Consider the following 16,841-nt stretch of genomic DNA (forward strand, 5'->3'; position numbering starts at 1 on the left):
CTGCCCCTAGTTTTTATTTACGTGCTCTATACATTATTGCAAACCTATCCCGTTACACCTACAAAGTACTTCTAGTTTTATACTTGTTCTAGGTAAAGCGAATGTCAAGCGTGTGTAGAGTTGTATCGGTGGTCGATAAAACTTGAGGGAATATTTGTTCTACCTTTAGCTCCTCGTTGGGTTCGACACTCTTACTTATCGAAAGAGGCTACAATTGATCCCCTATACTTGTGGGTTATCAGTTGTTTCTTAAAATTTGGAGTTGCGATGCTTATGTGAAAAAGTTTTAGCCTGACAAGCTCAAACCCAAATCGGAGAAGTGCTTCTTCATAGGATACCCAAAATAAACTGTTGGGTACACCTTCTATCACAGATCCGAAGGCAAGATCTTTTTTGCTAAGAGTGGATCATTTCTAGAGAAGAAGTTTCTCTCGAAAGAAGTGAGTGGGAGGAAAGTATAACTTGATGAGGTAATTGTACCTTCTATAGAATTGGAAAGTAGCTCATCACTGAAGTCAGTTCCAATGATGCCTACACCAATTAGTGAGGAAGTTAATGATGATGATCATGAAACTTCAGATCAAGTTACTACCGAACCTCGTAGGTCAACCAAAGTAAGATCCGCACAAGAGTGGTACGGTAATCCTGTTCTGGAGATCATGTTACTTGACCATGACGAACCTACAAACTATGAGGAAGCGATGATGAGCCCAGACTCCGACAGATGGCTTGAGGCCATGAAATCTGAGATAGAATCCATGTATGAGAACAAAGTGTGGACTTTGGTGAACTTGCCCGATGATCGGCAAGACATTTAGAATAAATGGATCTTCAAGAGGAAGACGGACGCTGATAGTAGTGTTACTATCTACAAAGCTCGACTTTGGTGGAAAAGGGTTTTTGACAAATTCAAGATGTTGACTATGATGAGATTTTCTCACTCGTATCGATGCTTAAAGTCTGTCCGAATCATGTTAGCAATTGCCACATTTTATGAAATCTGGCAAATGGATGTCAAAACTACATTCCTTAATGGTTTTCTTAAAGAAGAGTTGTATATGATGCAACAAGAAGGTTTTGTCAATCCTAAAGGTGCAAACAAAATGTGCAAGCTCCAACGATCCATCTATGGACTGGTGCAAGCATCTCGGAGTTGGAATATACGCTTTGATAAGTTGATCAAAGCATATAGTTTTATACAGACTTGCGGTGAAGCCTGTATTTACAAGAAAGTGAGTGGGAGCACTATAGCCTTTCTGATAACTATACGTGAATGACATATTGTTGATCAGAAATGATGTAGAATTTTCTGGAAAGCATAAAGGAGTGTTTGAAAGGAGTTTTTCAAAGAAAGACCTCGGTGGAGCTGCTTACATATTGAGCATCAAGATCTATAGAGATAGATCAAGGCGCTTGATAAATTTTTTCAATGAGTACATACCTTGACAAGTTTTTTGAAATAGTTCAAAATGGGACAGTGAAAGAAGGAGTTCTTGCCTGTGTTGCAAGGTGTGAAGTTGAGTAAAGACTCAAAACCCGACCACGGCAGAAAATAGAAAGAGAATGAAAAGTCATTCCCTATGCCTCAATCATAGGTTCTATAAAGTATGCTATGTTGTGTACCATACCTATTGTGTACCTCACCATGAGTTTGGCAAGAGGGTACAATAGTGATCCAGGAGTGGATCACTGAACAGCGGTCAAAATTATCCTTGGTGGAATAAGGAAATATTTCTCGATTATGGAGATGACAAAGAGTTCATCGTAAAGATTAACGTCGATGCAAGCTTTGACACCAATCTGGATGACTCTAAGTCTCAATATAGATACATATTGAAAGTGGGAGCGATTAGCTAGAATAGCTCCCTGCAGAGCATTGTAGACATAGAAAATTTGCAAAATACATACGACTCTGAATGTGGCAGACCCGTTGACTAAACTTCTCTCACAAGCAAAATATGATCACTCTTTGGGTGTTAATCACATAGCGATGTGAACTAGATTATTGACTCTAGTAAATCCTTTTGGTATTAGTCACATGGAGATGTGAACTAATCACATAAAGATGTGAACTATTGGTGTGAAATCACATGATGATGTGAACTAGATTATTGACTCTAGTGCAAGTGGGAGACTGAAGGAAATAAGCCCTAGAGGCAATAATGAAGTTGTTATTTATATTTCCTTATATCATGATAAATTTTTATTATTCATGCTAGAATTGTATTAACCGGAAACTTAGTACATGTGTGAATACATAGATAAACAGGGAGTCCCTAGTATGCCTCTACTTGACTAGCTCGTTAATCAAAGATGGTTAAGTTTCCTGATCATAGACATGTGTTGTCATTTGATGAACGGGGTCACATCATTAGAGAATGAAGTGATGGACAAGACCCATCTGTTAGCTTAGCACTATGATCGTTTAGTTTATTACTATTGCTTTCTTCATGACTTATACATGTTCCTATGACTATGAGATTATGCAACTCCCGAATACCGGAGGAACACTTAGTGTGCTATCAAATGTCACAACGTAACTGGGTGATTATAAAGATGCTCTATAGGTGTCTTCGATGGTATTTGTTGAGTTGGCATAGATCGAGATTAGGATTTGTCACTCCGATTGTCAGAGAGGTATCTCTAGACCCTCTCGGTAATGCACATCACTATAAGCCTTGCAAGCAATGTGACTAATGAGTTAGTTACGGGATGATGCATTACGGAACGAGTAAAGAGACTTGCCGGTAACGAGATTGAACTAGGTATGATGATACCGACGATCAAATCTTGGGCAAGTAACATACCGATGACAAAGGGAACAACATATGTTGTTATGCGGTTTGACCGATAAAGATCTTCGTAGAATATGTAGGAGCCATTATGAGCATCCAGGTTCCGCTATTGGTTATTGACTAGAGATGTGTCTCGATCATGTCTACATAGTTCTCGAACCCGTAGGGTCCGCACGCTTAACATTCGATGACGATTTGTATTATGAGTTATGTGATTTGATGTACCGAAGGTTGTTCGGAGTCCCGGATGAGATCACGGACATGACGAGGAGTCTCGAAATGGTCGAGACGTAAAGATCTATATATTGGAAGGCTATATTCGGACATTGGAAAGGTTCCGGGTGATTCGGCTATTTTTCGGAGTACCGGAGAGTTACAGGAATTCGTCGGGGGATGTAGTGGGCCTTAATGGGCCATACGGGGAAGGAGAGAAGGGCCTCAAGGGGTGGCCGCGCGCCCCCCATGGGCTGGTCTGAATTGGACTAGGAGGGGGCAGCGCCCCCCTTCTTCCTTCTCCCCTCCTCCTCCTTCCCTCCTTCTCGTACTAGGAATAGGAAAGAGGAGGGGATCCTACTTGGACTGGGGAGTCCTAGTAGGATTCCTCACACCTGGCGCGCCCCCTAGGGCTGGCCACCTCTTCCCTCCCCTCCTTTATATACGTGGCCAGGGGGCACCCCATAGACACACAAGTTGATTGTTTAGCCATGTGCGGTGCCCCCCTCCATAGATTTCCACCTCGGTCATATCGTTGCAGTGCTTACGCAAAGCCCTGCGCCGGTAGCTTCATCATCACCGTCACCACGCCATCGTGCTGACGAAACTCTCCCTCAACGTCAGCTGGATCTAGAGTTCATGGGACGTCACCGAGCTGAACGTGTGCAGATTGTGGAGGTGCCGTACCTTTGGTGCTAGGATCGGTCAGATCTTGAAGACGTACGACTACATCAACCGCGTTGTCATAACGCTTCCGCTTTCGGTCTACGGGGGTACGTGGACAACACTCTCCCCTCTCGTTGTTATGCGTTACCTAGATGAATCTTGCGTGTGCGTAGGAATTTATTTGAAATTACTGCGTTCCCCAACAGTTCTCATGTAAGGAAAAGCAATAAAAGCTCTATAGTACCTCACAAACAAGTAGCATCATAGATGGCTCGACAAATCTTCCCCAAGTCCTTGGCTCCTAATCTCTGACCACTTTATTCCCAGAAAACATAACTGTTCATGAAGCAATTATAAACTAGTCTTGGATGGAAGGCTTACACAGCATCTCCAACGAAGGCCAGATTCGACAATTCAATGATCTTTGGACTAGAATTCAGCAAGTGCAGCTCCATCCGGACATTGAAAACACAATTGTGTGGAACTTGTGTGACTCCCAGATTTACTCTGCTGAATCTACTTACTTGAGTTAGTTCCTAGGATCACCTAGGATCTTTTCCTGGTGCAAATTACCGCAAGGTTTGGAAGGCCAAGCCTAAATGCAGATTCTTTACATGGTTATGCCTGCGTGAAATAATTCTTACCAACGACAATCTTGCTAAGAAGGGACTACCTCACAATGAACTATGCGCCCTTTGTGATCAAGAGGAGGAAAACCCCTTGCACCTGCTCCTCAAGTGCCCCTTCTCTTGCACCGTTTGGTACTCGGTTGCCGATTGGTTGCATTGCCAGAGTCTGCATGATAATGCTATTCATGCTCAGAATATGAGTCACTGGTGGGATGACCTAACCTACAAGCTCAACCAGAGATCCACCTCCGCTGCCATCTACACTTGATGAAACTTATGGAAAGAACGAAACCGAAGAGTCTTTGAGTCCAATCCTACGAATGAAGCTGGAATTATGTACCTCATCAAGCAAGACCTCATACAACCTACTATAGCTATGTGTTGGGTTTTGGATTGGGAAAATGATCCACCACCGGAGCTGGATTAATGTGGCCATTTGGTTGATGTTGTTGTTTCTGTAGCAATTCATTATTGCTACAGCCAATTTTTAACTGAACATTTGGTACTCTCACTCCTTAATATATGGGCAGGAAAACTGCCAATTCCTCAAAAAGAAAATAAGTATGCAACAATGGGTGAATATTCTAGGCAGTTGATAACCCACAAGTATAGGGGATCGCAACAGTTTTCGAGGGTAGAGTATTCAACCCAAATTTATTGATTCGACACAAGGGGAGCCAAAGAATATTCTCAAGTATTAGCAGCTGAGTTGTCAATTCAACCATACCTGGAAACTTAATATCTGCAGCAAAGTATTTAGTAGCAAAGTAATATGATAGTAGTGGTAACGATAGCAAAAGGTAACAGCAGCAAAAGTAGTGTTTTTGGTATTTTGTAGTGATGATAGCAATAGCAACGGAAAAGTAAATAAGCGAAGAACAATATATGGAAAGCTCGCAGGCAATGGATCGGTGATGGAGAATTATGTCGGATGTGGTTCATCATGTAACAGTCATAACTTAGGGTGACACAGAACTAGCTCCAGTTCATCAATGTAATGTAGGCATGTATTCCGAATATAGTCATACGTGCTTATGGAAAAGAACTTGCATGACATCTTTTGTCCTACGCTCCCGTGGCAGCGGGGTCCTAATGGAAACTAAGGGATATTAAGGCCTCCTTTTAATAGAGTACCAGAACAAAGCATTAGCACATAGTGAATACATGAACTCCTCAAACTACGGTCATCGCCGGTAAGTATCCCGATTATTGTCACTTTGGGGTTAACGGATCATAACACATAATAGGTGACTATAGACTTGCAAGATAGGATCAAGAACTCTCATATATTGATGAAAACATAATAGGTTCAGATTTGAAATCATGGCACTCGGACCCTAGTGACAAGCATTAAGCATGGCAAAGTCATAGCAACATCAATCTCAGAACATAGTGGATACTAAGGATCAAACCCTAACAAAACTAACTCGATTACATGATAGATCTCATCCAACCCATCACCGTCCAGCAGGCCTACGATGGAATTACTCACGCACGGCGGTGAGCATCATGAAATTGGTGATGGAGGATGGTTGATGATGACGATGGCGACAGATTCCCCTCCCTGGAGCCCCAAATGTACTCTAAATCAGCCCTCCCGAGAGGTTTTAGGGCTTGGCGGCGGCTCCGTATCGTAAAACGTGATGAATCCTTCTCTCTGATTTTTTTCTCTCCGAAACCAAATATATAGAGTTGGAGTCGAGGTCGGAGGAGCTCCAGGAGGCCCACGAGGTAGGGGGCGCGCCCCCACCCTCGTGGACAGGTGGTGGGCCCCCTGGCCTTCATCTTTTGTAAGGATTTTTTATTATTTTTGAAAAGTTGTTCCGTGAAGTTTCAGGTCATTCCGAAAACTTTTGTTTCTGCACATAAATAACACCATGGTAATTCTGCTGAAAACAGCGTCAGTCCGGGTTAGTTCCATTCAAATCATGCAAGTTAGAGCCCAAAACAAAGGCAAAAGTGTTTGGAAAAGTAGATACGACGGAGACGTATCAGCAGTGTATGGAGTGTGTCTTTTCAAATACAAGATAAACATTTTCAGAATATATAGCACTCCCTCGGGTCCATATTATTTGTCGCTCAAATGGATCTACCTAGACATATTTCAATTCTAGATACATCCGTTTGAGTGACAAGTAATATGGATCATGGTGAGTAACAAATTTTAAACGCACGATGAACATTTTCCAAAATACATGATGTCATTTTTCTAATACACAATGAACATATGTAATAAATGGTTAATATTTTTAAATACAATATGAACTTCCTTAATACATGTGGTACATTTTTAGTACGTGTTGAACATTTTTAAATACACGAAGAACAATTATTAAAATATTGGATGACAAAAATTCTAAAATACATGGTTGTTTTTTTAAACACAATGAGCACTTCCAAAATAAATTGTTGATTTTTTTATACCCAAACATCTTTTAAAATATCTGACAAAAACATTTTTCAACATGATGAAGATTCTTAAAATACAGAATGAACATTTTTCTAAACCCAACGAACATAATAAGAACCATCACCGTAAAAAATGGTAATAAGAAACTTTTATATAGAAAATAAAAAAGTAACAATAAATCTACTTAAAATAATTTATGAACAGGAAATTAACAAAGAAAAGAAAAAACATAGAGTAATATGAAATGTAAAATATATCTAAAATAAATAGAGTTTACTTATTCAAAGAAGAAATAGTAAAATAGTAAACCAGACAAAGAATAAAGAAAAAGTCAAAGCAAAAAAATAGAAATAGTTCCAAAACCCTGGAAAAATGAGAAGAAGTGGGCCGACACAGATCGGAGTGTTGTAGACTTGTAGGTGAGCAAAAGATGCGAGTCGCAATAGGTGAGATATAGCATCCGCGGCAGCCTACATGCATCCATTCGAGCTTTTCTGCTCACTCATGTCATGGCCCAAAATTTTGGCTCTTTCATTATGTTCAATTTTTCTTTATAGGAGCTATGTATCACTTAGTGCGAGACGTAACTCCGTCTCTTCTCTGGCGCTGGCTATGCGGTCGCTTTAGTAGGCCAGCTCATTAGGACGGTTCTGGGAAGGTTCTTTATACCGGTTTTGCAAATACATGTCAATTTTTTTAAATACTGGTTGTACATTTTTCGTATACATGCACAATATTTTTTGATACATGTTGATTTCCTTTAAAATCATGGTGAACATTTATTTGAAAAAATAAATGTTAATGATTTTTAAATGCACATTGAACACTTTTTTGTATGGTATGAGACATTTTTTAAATGTCATGACATATATCTAAAATGCGTGAACTTTTTTTAGATGCTGTGTTCATTTTTTTCGAATGGCACAAATCTTTGTTTTAAACTTACTGAACTTTTTTTACAGTGTAGACACATTTTTCTCGAAATGTGTGAATATTTTATAATATGTCACTGACATTTTTCTGAATGTTTTGAATCATTTTTAGAAAAATTATACGAACTTTTTTTAGGCTAATCACACGAACTTTGTGTAATGCAGCAGTATTTCTCGTGGAACATGACACTCGGGCTGACGTTTGTGAATCATTTAACGAGCCACCCAAACGATCTGAGCCTTTTGCCACAACGGCCACAACGGCCATTCTGGGCCGCATGGCAAGGGATCTGGGCCGTTGCACTAATTGCGGGTAGCTGTCCGTCCCCATCTTCCCCCAAGGCTTCTTCTACAAGATTCCCCCCACCCCCTTCTTCTTCCCCATTTGCACTTCCACACACCACTTCCCCAATCCAGAGCCTCCCCACCCAGCGATTCCACCGACGGCGATGTCCACGTCCGGTTCGTCCTCCGTTTCTGCCGACCGGGACATCCTCCCCCTGATCCCCTGCCCGGACTGCGGGGGCCAGAGCACCACCATTGCCACTCGCGGCGGCTCCCGCCCCGGGGCTCAGATCTACAAGAAACTCCGCCACAGCGTACGTGTTCTTGGCCCATTCCCCTCCATTAGTCGTCCTCCTGCATTTCGCAGCGTCGCAGCTTAATCTGTTCCCCCATTTCGCAGGCTGTTCTTGGCTGGTTCTTCCGCTGGTCAGACGGGTACGCGCTGGCCGATGTTGCAAGGATGACCCTCCTCCTCGGCGTGGCCAATCTGCTCGTCAACCTGCTTGTTCTGGCTCTCGTGCTGCGGCTGTTCGCAAAGCGGAATGCATCTATGGCGTAATCTAATCTAGATGCTGGTGGGATGGTCGTAGTATCAGTAGTATTAGCGTGGTAGTAGTCCCGCCGTGTTAATTTGTGTGGCTGTAGCCCCGCTATGGGCTTTGATTAGTGGTCTCTTTGTCAAATTAGTGCAGTCTCTATGTAAAATTAGTGCGGTCTCTTCAGTGTCAGCAAGCTGTAGCGTAGGTTCGACGATGGAGTGTTTGTGCTTGCGGCTGTGCCACCATTTGTCTGGTCCACTATGTAATCCATGAGCACTTGGATCTAATTAGGAATGGATGTTGTTTGCCAAGTTACGTTTTGTCAATATTTTTCTCTTTTCAAAATATCAAATGACCCCGAGTTGTCACTTCGCCACACCTGCCTCTATTATTGAGGCGGGCTCCTGTCCATGCCAACTGCTTGCATTCACGTGGCGTGCCGCCAGTACATATCCTGTGCTCCCATGCTCCAAACTTTCAAAAAAAATCTGATTTTTGTTGGGAATGTTCAAAGGACATGTATCCATAATCACTAAAAAAATTTCAGATCCCAAATCGAAATACACATGTATAGACCAAAAGCTATTGACAAAAGCAGACAAAACCATTTAAAAAATGTTTGTGGCCTTTATACAAGTGTTCACGCTCTTCAAAAGTAAACCCACAACATTTTCAGAAAATATTTATACAATACCAAAAAATGTTTTACCATTCAATTTTTTTTGACATTATAAAAAATCACACGTTTCAAAACTAAGTTTGAGACTATTTTATAAATGTCCATACCATTCAAAAACATGTTTCTTATATTTAAAAAAATGCTTGTGCCATTGAAAACAATATCCACATGTTTCAAAAGAATGTTTGTGAATTATTCTTAATTTCTTTCTACAAATGTAAAAAGAGGTTTGTGTATATTAAAAATCTTGGATTTATTCGAAAAACTGTTCAAAGCATGTGTTAGAAAAAATTTCAACGTGTATCAAAAAATGTTCTAGATGTAAATGTACAAATGTATAGGAAAAGTATACATGTATTGCAAAAAAGGAAAAATATGAGAACCAAAAACCAGAAGAAAATGGGTAAGGAAACACAGAAAACAAAAACCAAAAAGAAACCAAGTGACTTAATGTGAACTTTTAAAAATACATATTTGTTAAGTTAAACTAGATTGCATGTTCCTCTCACTAGTGCCTCGACATAGTGGGCTGGCCTAGTAGAGCGGTCTTTGAAAGCTTTAATGAACGATTTAAAAAGGTCACTTGTCACAACCTGAGAAGGTGAGAGTGACATTTGCAAAGAGTACTCCTTAATTAGTGATTTCCATCATATCCTTGTCTCCCCCACTCGGCTAGTAGGAGAGACCGCTCTACTAGCCAATATATAAAAAAATGAGCGGAAGCAAATATGTTCCTCTCGGAGGAAAAAATACATGTTTTTTTTTGTTTTTCCGAGAGGCATAGTTGTGCCTCTCGTGAAAGCAAGTATGTGCCTCCACAAGAAATAAATCTGTTCCTCTCGCAGAAGAATAAAAAACATGTTTTTTCATGTAATTTTTTAGGATAGTAAAGCATTTTTTAGGAAGCAATAGCACTATGTTGTCATTGCAGCAACCTACTTCTATTAAGTACTATCTTTCCTACTTAAGACAACACTTAAGGCCCCTCCCCACTTCACCTATGTTTTCGGTTTTTCCGATTCTTCTCACTGGTTTTTCTTGAAAAATGCCTCAACTATCTCATGTCATTTTAGTTTAGCAAATAAAATTATGTTTTCTTTAGTATGTCAATAAGTACTAGTTTAATTGACGGTCTATTTTTGGCACGTTATGGCTAAGCCACAAGTTTAAAGTTGTGACGTCAATTCAAATTTGTGACCAAATACGTGTGTTTATATGATTTTATTATTATTTTTGCTTGATTTCTACTTATATGTGGTGCTTTTGCACAAATACTGTATGGTCAACTGACTACACCAAACACACGTGGAGCCACCACTGTGTAATCACACTTACAAACTATCAATAAAATGACAGGTAAATCATGATAAGTGCGTACAAAATATGTATGCCCCATTTTACATTGGCAGTTATCTAATACTCCCTCCGTTCCTAAATATTTGTCTTTTTAGATATTTTAAATGGACTATCACATACGGATGTATATAGACATATTTTAGAGTGTAGATTCACTCATTTTGCTCCGTATGTAGTCATTTGTTGAAATCTCTAGAAAGACAAATATTTAGGACGGAGAGAGTAGTAGTTAAAAAACAACATCCCCGGTCCTCAAAAGGTTCTCCCTTTGCGGCAGCAAGCACAACTTGGTCAGTAATTTGTCAACTCTCCAAGCCATTCATACATCATCAGTTGATTAATTAATAACTGACGAGGGTATATCCGTACACATGCAGCTCGGCTAAGTAGCCACTAGGTACGGTTGACATCACTTGTATAGCTTCTGGGGCATCACTTTGCTTTCAGCACAAGGAAGTGCTTAATTAATCAGTTATTTGAGCTAAGTAGCAATCCAACGTGTGATTTTGCTTCGTCTTAGGAAGCAGGTTAAGGAGCTGTCTCGTTGCTACCTAGCTACTTGGCACTTGCAGTAGTGGTCAAACACTTGGCAGATAATATTTTTTTAATTTTGAGCGTGTTCATTCCGATGGATCGGGATTGCTTGAACCCTTCAAGTTATACGTAGTGCACATCGATTGCACAAGCAAAAGGCCGATTAAATATACTCATAGCATTATATTACTCCATTGCATTACGTGAGAGAATTCTCAATGATGAGTACCATGCATGCACATGGTGAACAAACAACAAAAACAATGAAACGTGCATGGTTGATCAAGGTATCATTTTACCATCCCATTGTTTTTTTATCTACCGGTGATCTACCAATTCATATGTGCTAGTATTCAGTTGGTATAATCATAATAAAAAGAAATCGATGGGGCATCATGAATCGGCAGCCAGTTACACGCATATATACAGAAAATATTCAATCCATGCTACTACAAAAAATGTTTATCCATGTGGCTATCTTGCATTGCTCCATATATAATTCTCAAATAAATTGTTGAGATATATCCAATGATTAGATACATGCATGATTATATGGTTGTTTAATTACCTTACACAACATTTAGTTACCTTTTGTCATTGATAACATTTAACTACTTGTACAACTTCTACTAGTAAGTATAGCAAACAAAGTGTAGATATATTGTTAGGGCGATGCATCACTCATAGGAGTGGACGCGAATAGATAGTGATATTGGGGATTGCTATCCTTCTCCTTATTGAGTAGATCTCACAATTGAGTCATGTGTACAAAATATGAGCATGACACTGTATTATTCATGACCATGTAATCTTAGTGTTTATGTGCCTCATGAGTTTGCTCTTCACATCACAGGTTTGCATTTGTGAGAATGGAATCTGCATTATCTTCATATATGTAGACCCGGGCTGCCCTGCTATGATACCAATTGTAGGGAACCCACTATGTGGTGGCTCTGGTACAAACTTCATTGGTGTCTATCTACCATTCTCATTCATAGCGGCTCCTAAAATTACCTTGGTTCTCTTTCTACCTTGCTTAGCTTGGCTTATCTTAGGAGGGGTGTGGCCACCCCTATTTAGAGTTGAACATGACCATTGGGTTGGTGTCAGGTGGCAACCATCCAAAACCCTCCACCATGACCCTAGAAGAAACCCCTAGAAATATCTTATATCTAGAGTTCTCTACAATTTTCCACACAACTTATCCAAACATGTGTTCTAGAACCACCGCAAGAAATATCAACTCCTGTGTAATCTCCAAATGATCTAGAAGTTTCTTATCTTTGACATGAATAACTTCTCTAGTATCCTCCATGGCAAATATCTTGATGTTTTTGATTGCTTACAAATATCTTCAACGACCCAAGTAAATACGGCATGTCATCATATGAAGCCAAATGGTGAGCATAGGTCAACATAGGGTGTGTTTGGTTCGGGAACGAAGTGGAATGGAATGTCATGGTTCCATTCCAGTGTAATGGGTCGGTTCTGTTTGTGTGTTTGGTTGAGATATTTGATGGAATGAAATGGTTGCGTTTCAGTGTTTAGTTTGAGTGATGGAATGGAATGAATTCAGTTCAAAACATGATGAGACTGCGTCTCATATGCACAGATATACAATATGACCATAGCATTTATATCAAATTGTACTTTGACATCAAATATGGTATTCTTTCAATTGAATATTTACATTGAATTGTTTCCTATTGAGAGGACATAGACGGGTAAAAAATCATGAATGGGCACACAATCAAGGAAATTTTGCTCAAAGTTTTGTGACTATTTATATTCGATTGGATTTCAATCAAGAAAAATTGCTCCCTGTTGCAGCCAGCGACGGGCAGTGATTGCATGGGGTAGCCGGATAGGTGGCCGTCGCAGCTCGCAAGGGGATGGCCGCCGCCTCATCATATCAGGTCGCCGCCGCCTCGTCAGATCAGGACGTCAAGTCGCCGCCGTCTCCTAGCAGATCAGGACGTCACCGCCCTGTTGTGGATCCGCTTCCCTGGTCACCGCGCCCAGTTGTGAATCCGATGGCTTGGTCGCCGCTGCTCATCCGTCGGGCTTGGAGAGAGGAGCGCGGGGGAGCGACGGGAGACGAGAGGGGTTGGGGGAGACGGAGAGTGCGTCGGTAGGGGAGGTGGAGTGGGCGAGAGGCCGTTCCGCGTCGTTCCACCAAATTGGAGAAACGAGCGTGTTCCAGATATTGGTGGAATATTCTCTTTCGGGGAACGAGTGGATTCTAGTCCGTTCCTGATCTAAACGCGAGAATGTGGCCCTGGGACGGGTCAGACCCGTGCCATTCCGTTTGATGACTGAAACTAAACAGACCCATAGAGAGGATATCTAGTGCCCAAGCACTCCCGGTGCTGCCAATGCACAATATCACCACTATATGATTTCATTTTTCTTACAATATTAAGTGAGTTGATAAGATATGTTTGTACAATGTGTAAAATTCTGAAAACGATTCAACCTACGTATGGAGAAGCAAAATAAAAAAATTAGAAATTGAACCGTAATGGTGTTTGTAATTTGATTTTTGGTACTATTCATAGTTGGATTTGTCTTTTTCCAGTAAAATGTTTTCATGCTCTACATAGAATTTTGTGGTGCCGAACTCTTAGGTGGGACACACACTAGTTTCCATCGGTGTCCATGCATGGGAATATCAGCATATGTCTTTTTCTCTAACAATTTTTACTTCTTCTTTTTCCCAACTAGCTTAGCTTATTGCTTGTTCGTCTACATAGTTACATGGGTGTCTCTCTCGATCAACTCGTCTTTCCTTGGGTGCGATGACTTCCCAAGGAATCCAACCTTTCTGGGAGTAGAACAAAAGACAAGCCATTGCTCTCTCCTCTTTATTTTAAAGTACATGCACTTCAATTATGCACGTCTCTTTCCCCTAACATAAAGCATGCATGCTAAGTTGCTAGTATTCCATGCTCGAATTGATTCATCCAAAAGTCCAAGACTTGGTTACAATAAATAAGGAAAGAAATTTCAAACTAATAAGAATTTTATTCAATGAATGTTTACAGTTTACACCCTAGTTCACCCTACATATACATACACACAAATTAGACATGCATCTACAATCAGTTCTAGCTATCTAGGAAGATAATTGTGTTCTTCTTCTAGCTAGTCCGGCCTATATAATAGTATGTTACACTAACTTTACACAATATATATACTGTACTAATTTAGCCTGATCTACAAATTATGCATGAGTAATATATATCCCCCACGATCCATTGATCGATCGGCATCAATAATAGTGAATAATCAACTAGCTATAGTGTGGCAATAGTCAAATCGCTAGCTACCTTTCTCCTGGCCCTAATTATCAAGGTAGCATGGATCATATCCTGTCCTGCTGGGAAGGCTGGTCTGGCCCAAATATGGAGAAGCCGCCGTTCATCATCGTCATGGACCCATCGCTACCCAACCACCTCTTGGAAGCGTGCAACGACGACATTTCACCATCGTTGTTGCTGTCCGCCGCCGCCTGCCTCTTGCGCGCCGTGCTGGCCTCGCCGTCGCTGGCGCCAGCAGTGGTGCCGAGGAAGAAATGGCCGACAGAGCTTGCAGTCTCCGGCTGTGGTGGCGGCGGCATGCTGTCGAAGAGCTCCGAGACGGCGGAGTAGTCCACGAGGTAGTCGGAGACGGACGGATTCCTCGGCAGCATCCGGGAGGAGGAGGAGGTGTCCTCTTGCTGCTGCTGCTGCTGGTGGTGGTACTGATGGTGGTGGTGGTGGCCGAGGCCGAGGCTGGCGTCCATGGACGACGGCGACGGTGACGGCGACGGCTCGTAGAAGGGCGACAGCTGCTGCGGGTTGGGCTTCTTGTAGATCCTGCAGAGCACCCAATCGTCCAGCTGCACGCATGCACAAGGAGAATCAGTACCACACGTGTGTGCGTGTATGTTGCAACAAACAGTCGCTTGCTAAGCTTGACAGGTAGCTTAGCTAGTAGGATGTAGCTTGTAGCTAGGGTAATAATGCAAGTCTCTTTCCTGGGGGTAAGAAGATCCCATGGGTAAAAGAAACCACGAAGGTGAGTTGCTGCCAAGTTCATTGACCAGATGAGTTGCTTGCTCGAGCAGTCGAGCTTAACTCACTGTCATCCACACACACGCAACGCAACCAATAATAAGAAGAGAGCAAAAGATTCCTAGCTAGCTCGAACGCTTCGATCATTTGGAACCGCAGAAAAGATTCGTAATCTAGAAGAGCATTAAATCATGGAATTAAAGGAGTAGAAAAAATGAAGATACAAAATGATGGAGAGAACCGAGAGAGACATGCATGAACGTTAGCACGTACCCTCATGGAGGAGGAGGCCTTGAAGCGCGTGGGCGGCCGGTAAGTGTGCGCGGCGGCGGCGGCGTGAGCGTCGGCGAGGCGGTACTCGTGCATGATCCAGTTGGTCTTGAGGCCCTTGGGTGGACGCCCCTGGTAGAACACGAGCGCCTTCTTCACGCCGACCACCTCGCCGCCGGGCACGCCGCCGGCCGTGATGGGCTTGTCGGTGCCGGTGGCCTTCCAGTAGCCGGACCCGGCGGCGCGGTTGGGGCGAACGCCGTTGGGGTACTTGCGGTCGCGGGGGCTGAAGAAGTACCACTCGTCGTTGTCGCCCTCGAACACCGCGCGGGACGGGAGCTCCCAGGGGTCCAGCTTGTAGATGTCCACCTCCGCGATGACGGCCGCCGGGCACGGCGCCGCGGCGGCGCGCCTGCGGAGGTAGTGCACGATCAGCTCCTCGTCCGTGGGGTAGAACCGGAACCCCGGCGGCAGACCCGTGCCCGCGCGCGGTGGCGCACCCGCCGGCGCCGGGAGCGACGGCCTCGTCTGCAGCTCGATCGTCATGGCAAGTGGCAACCCGAACGCTCGGTCAGAGACTCAGGGCGGGGTGAGGGGGAAGGGAAGGGAAGGTGGGTCGAGACGGAGGAGAACTGAAATTCTCGGAGGTGGAGCCGATGGGTACGGTTATAAAGGCGCTGAGGTGCTCCGGTGCATGGCAGGCTCCTGTAATTCTTGGCCGCCGGTGACGAGAGGGATGATGATTGCAAGGGCCCTGCCGTACGTGCGTGTCCATCCATGTCACGTCATCAGTGCTCACACTTGGCTAGTATCTTTAATTTGTTGGAATCTTTTCTTTCTTTTTTGTGCCACATGAGAACGAGAGTGGAAAAATCTGAAAAAGACATGAGCAAAATGAATGGACGAAGAAATCAATTGTGCAAATGATTGGAAAAGATGGATATTAAGCTCGATGTTGTAGGACCGGGAAGTGTTGATGGTCCCACAGGAATACCATATATAGGAATAGCACATGGATACCAGGTGTTTTTATGTATGTTCTCATTGACTCCATATTCCTATGCATGCATGCATTCACATGCATAGTCATCTGCTGCTAGCTGAGACATATCTGAGAACATTATATTCATCGCTGGAATGCAAACATCGGAAAATCATGGGCTATGTCTACACTCCTACCCCCCTACTGCTAATTGATTGATTGAGAATTGCTTAAATATCTCCATAGCATTTAGATCAAGATTTAATCATTCTCATCTATGTCACTATATGCCATGCAAGCTCAAAAGTTCAATAAGGTTCTACTTGCACATTTCAAGAGTGAAACTTCAGAATTGGTAGTGTGCAATTTTTAGTAATTGAGCCCACAGAAATTTCAGCTAGCTACTCCCACAACTTAATAAAAAGGCGCATTTTTGGACTTAACACGGTCTTTAAAATGCAAGTTTGACAACTAGTTTCTATTGTCATATATGTAT

The 16,841-nt window shown here is 42.4% G+C and overlaps 2 protein-coding genes across 2 annotated transcripts; one reads left to right on the forward strand and one right to left on the reverse strand.

Moving 5' to 3' along the window:
• Positions 1 to 8,008: 8,008 nt before the first annotated feature.
• On the forward strand, positions 8,009 to 8,784 carry LOC125547879 (uncharacterized). Its single transcript, XM_048711623.2, has 2 exons — positions 8,009 to 8,244; positions 8,331 to 8,784. Exons 1-2 carry the CDS (start codon positions 8,095 to 8,097, stop codon positions 8,487 to 8,489), a joined length of 309 nt encoding a protein of 102 aa, XP_048567580.1. The 5' UTR covers positions 8,009 to 8,094; the 3' UTR covers positions 8,490 to 8,784.
• A 5,258-nt stretch (positions 8,785 to 14,042) lies between these two features.
• On the reverse strand, positions 14,043 to 16,008 carry LOC125542678 (uncharacterized). Its single transcript, XM_048705811.2, has 2 exons — positions 15,367 to 16,008; positions 14,043 to 14,918 (listed from the first exon to the last, which is right to left on the reverse strand). The coding sequence occupies exons 1-2, from the start codon at positions 15,907 to 15,909 to the stop codon at positions 14,403 to 14,405; spliced, it is 1,059 nt and encodes a 352-aa protein (XP_048561768.1). The 5' UTR covers positions 15,910 to 16,008; the 3' UTR covers positions 14,043 to 14,402.
• Between the last annotated feature and the right edge of the window lie 833 nt (positions 16,009 to 16,841).

Source organism: Triticum urartu, chromosome 3A (genome assembly GCF_056163025.1).
Source record: "Triticum urartu cultivar PI428250 chromosome 3A, HENAU_Tu73, whole genome shotgun sequence".
Classification (NCBI taxonomy): Eukaryota; Viridiplantae; Streptophyta; class Magnoliopsida; order Poales; family Poaceae; genus Triticum; species Triticum urartu.

Coding starts and splice junctions, on each gene's coding strand:
- LOC125547879 (XM_048711623.2), top strand. CDS start 8,095: ATGTCCACGTCCGGTTCGTCCTCCGTTTCTGCCGACCGGGACATCCTC. Junction 8,245..8,330: donor ACAAGAAACTCCGCCACAGC/GTACGTGTTCTT, acceptor CCCATTTCGCAG/GCTGTTCTTGGCTGGTTCTT.
- LOC125542678 (XM_048705811.2), bottom strand. CDS start 15,909: ATGACGATCGAGCTGCAGACGAGGCCGTCGCTCCCGGCGCCGGCGGGT. Junction 14,919..15,366: donor AGGCCTCCTCCTCCATGAGG/GTACGTGCTAAC, acceptor GCATGCGTGCAG/CTGGACGATTGGGTGCTCTG.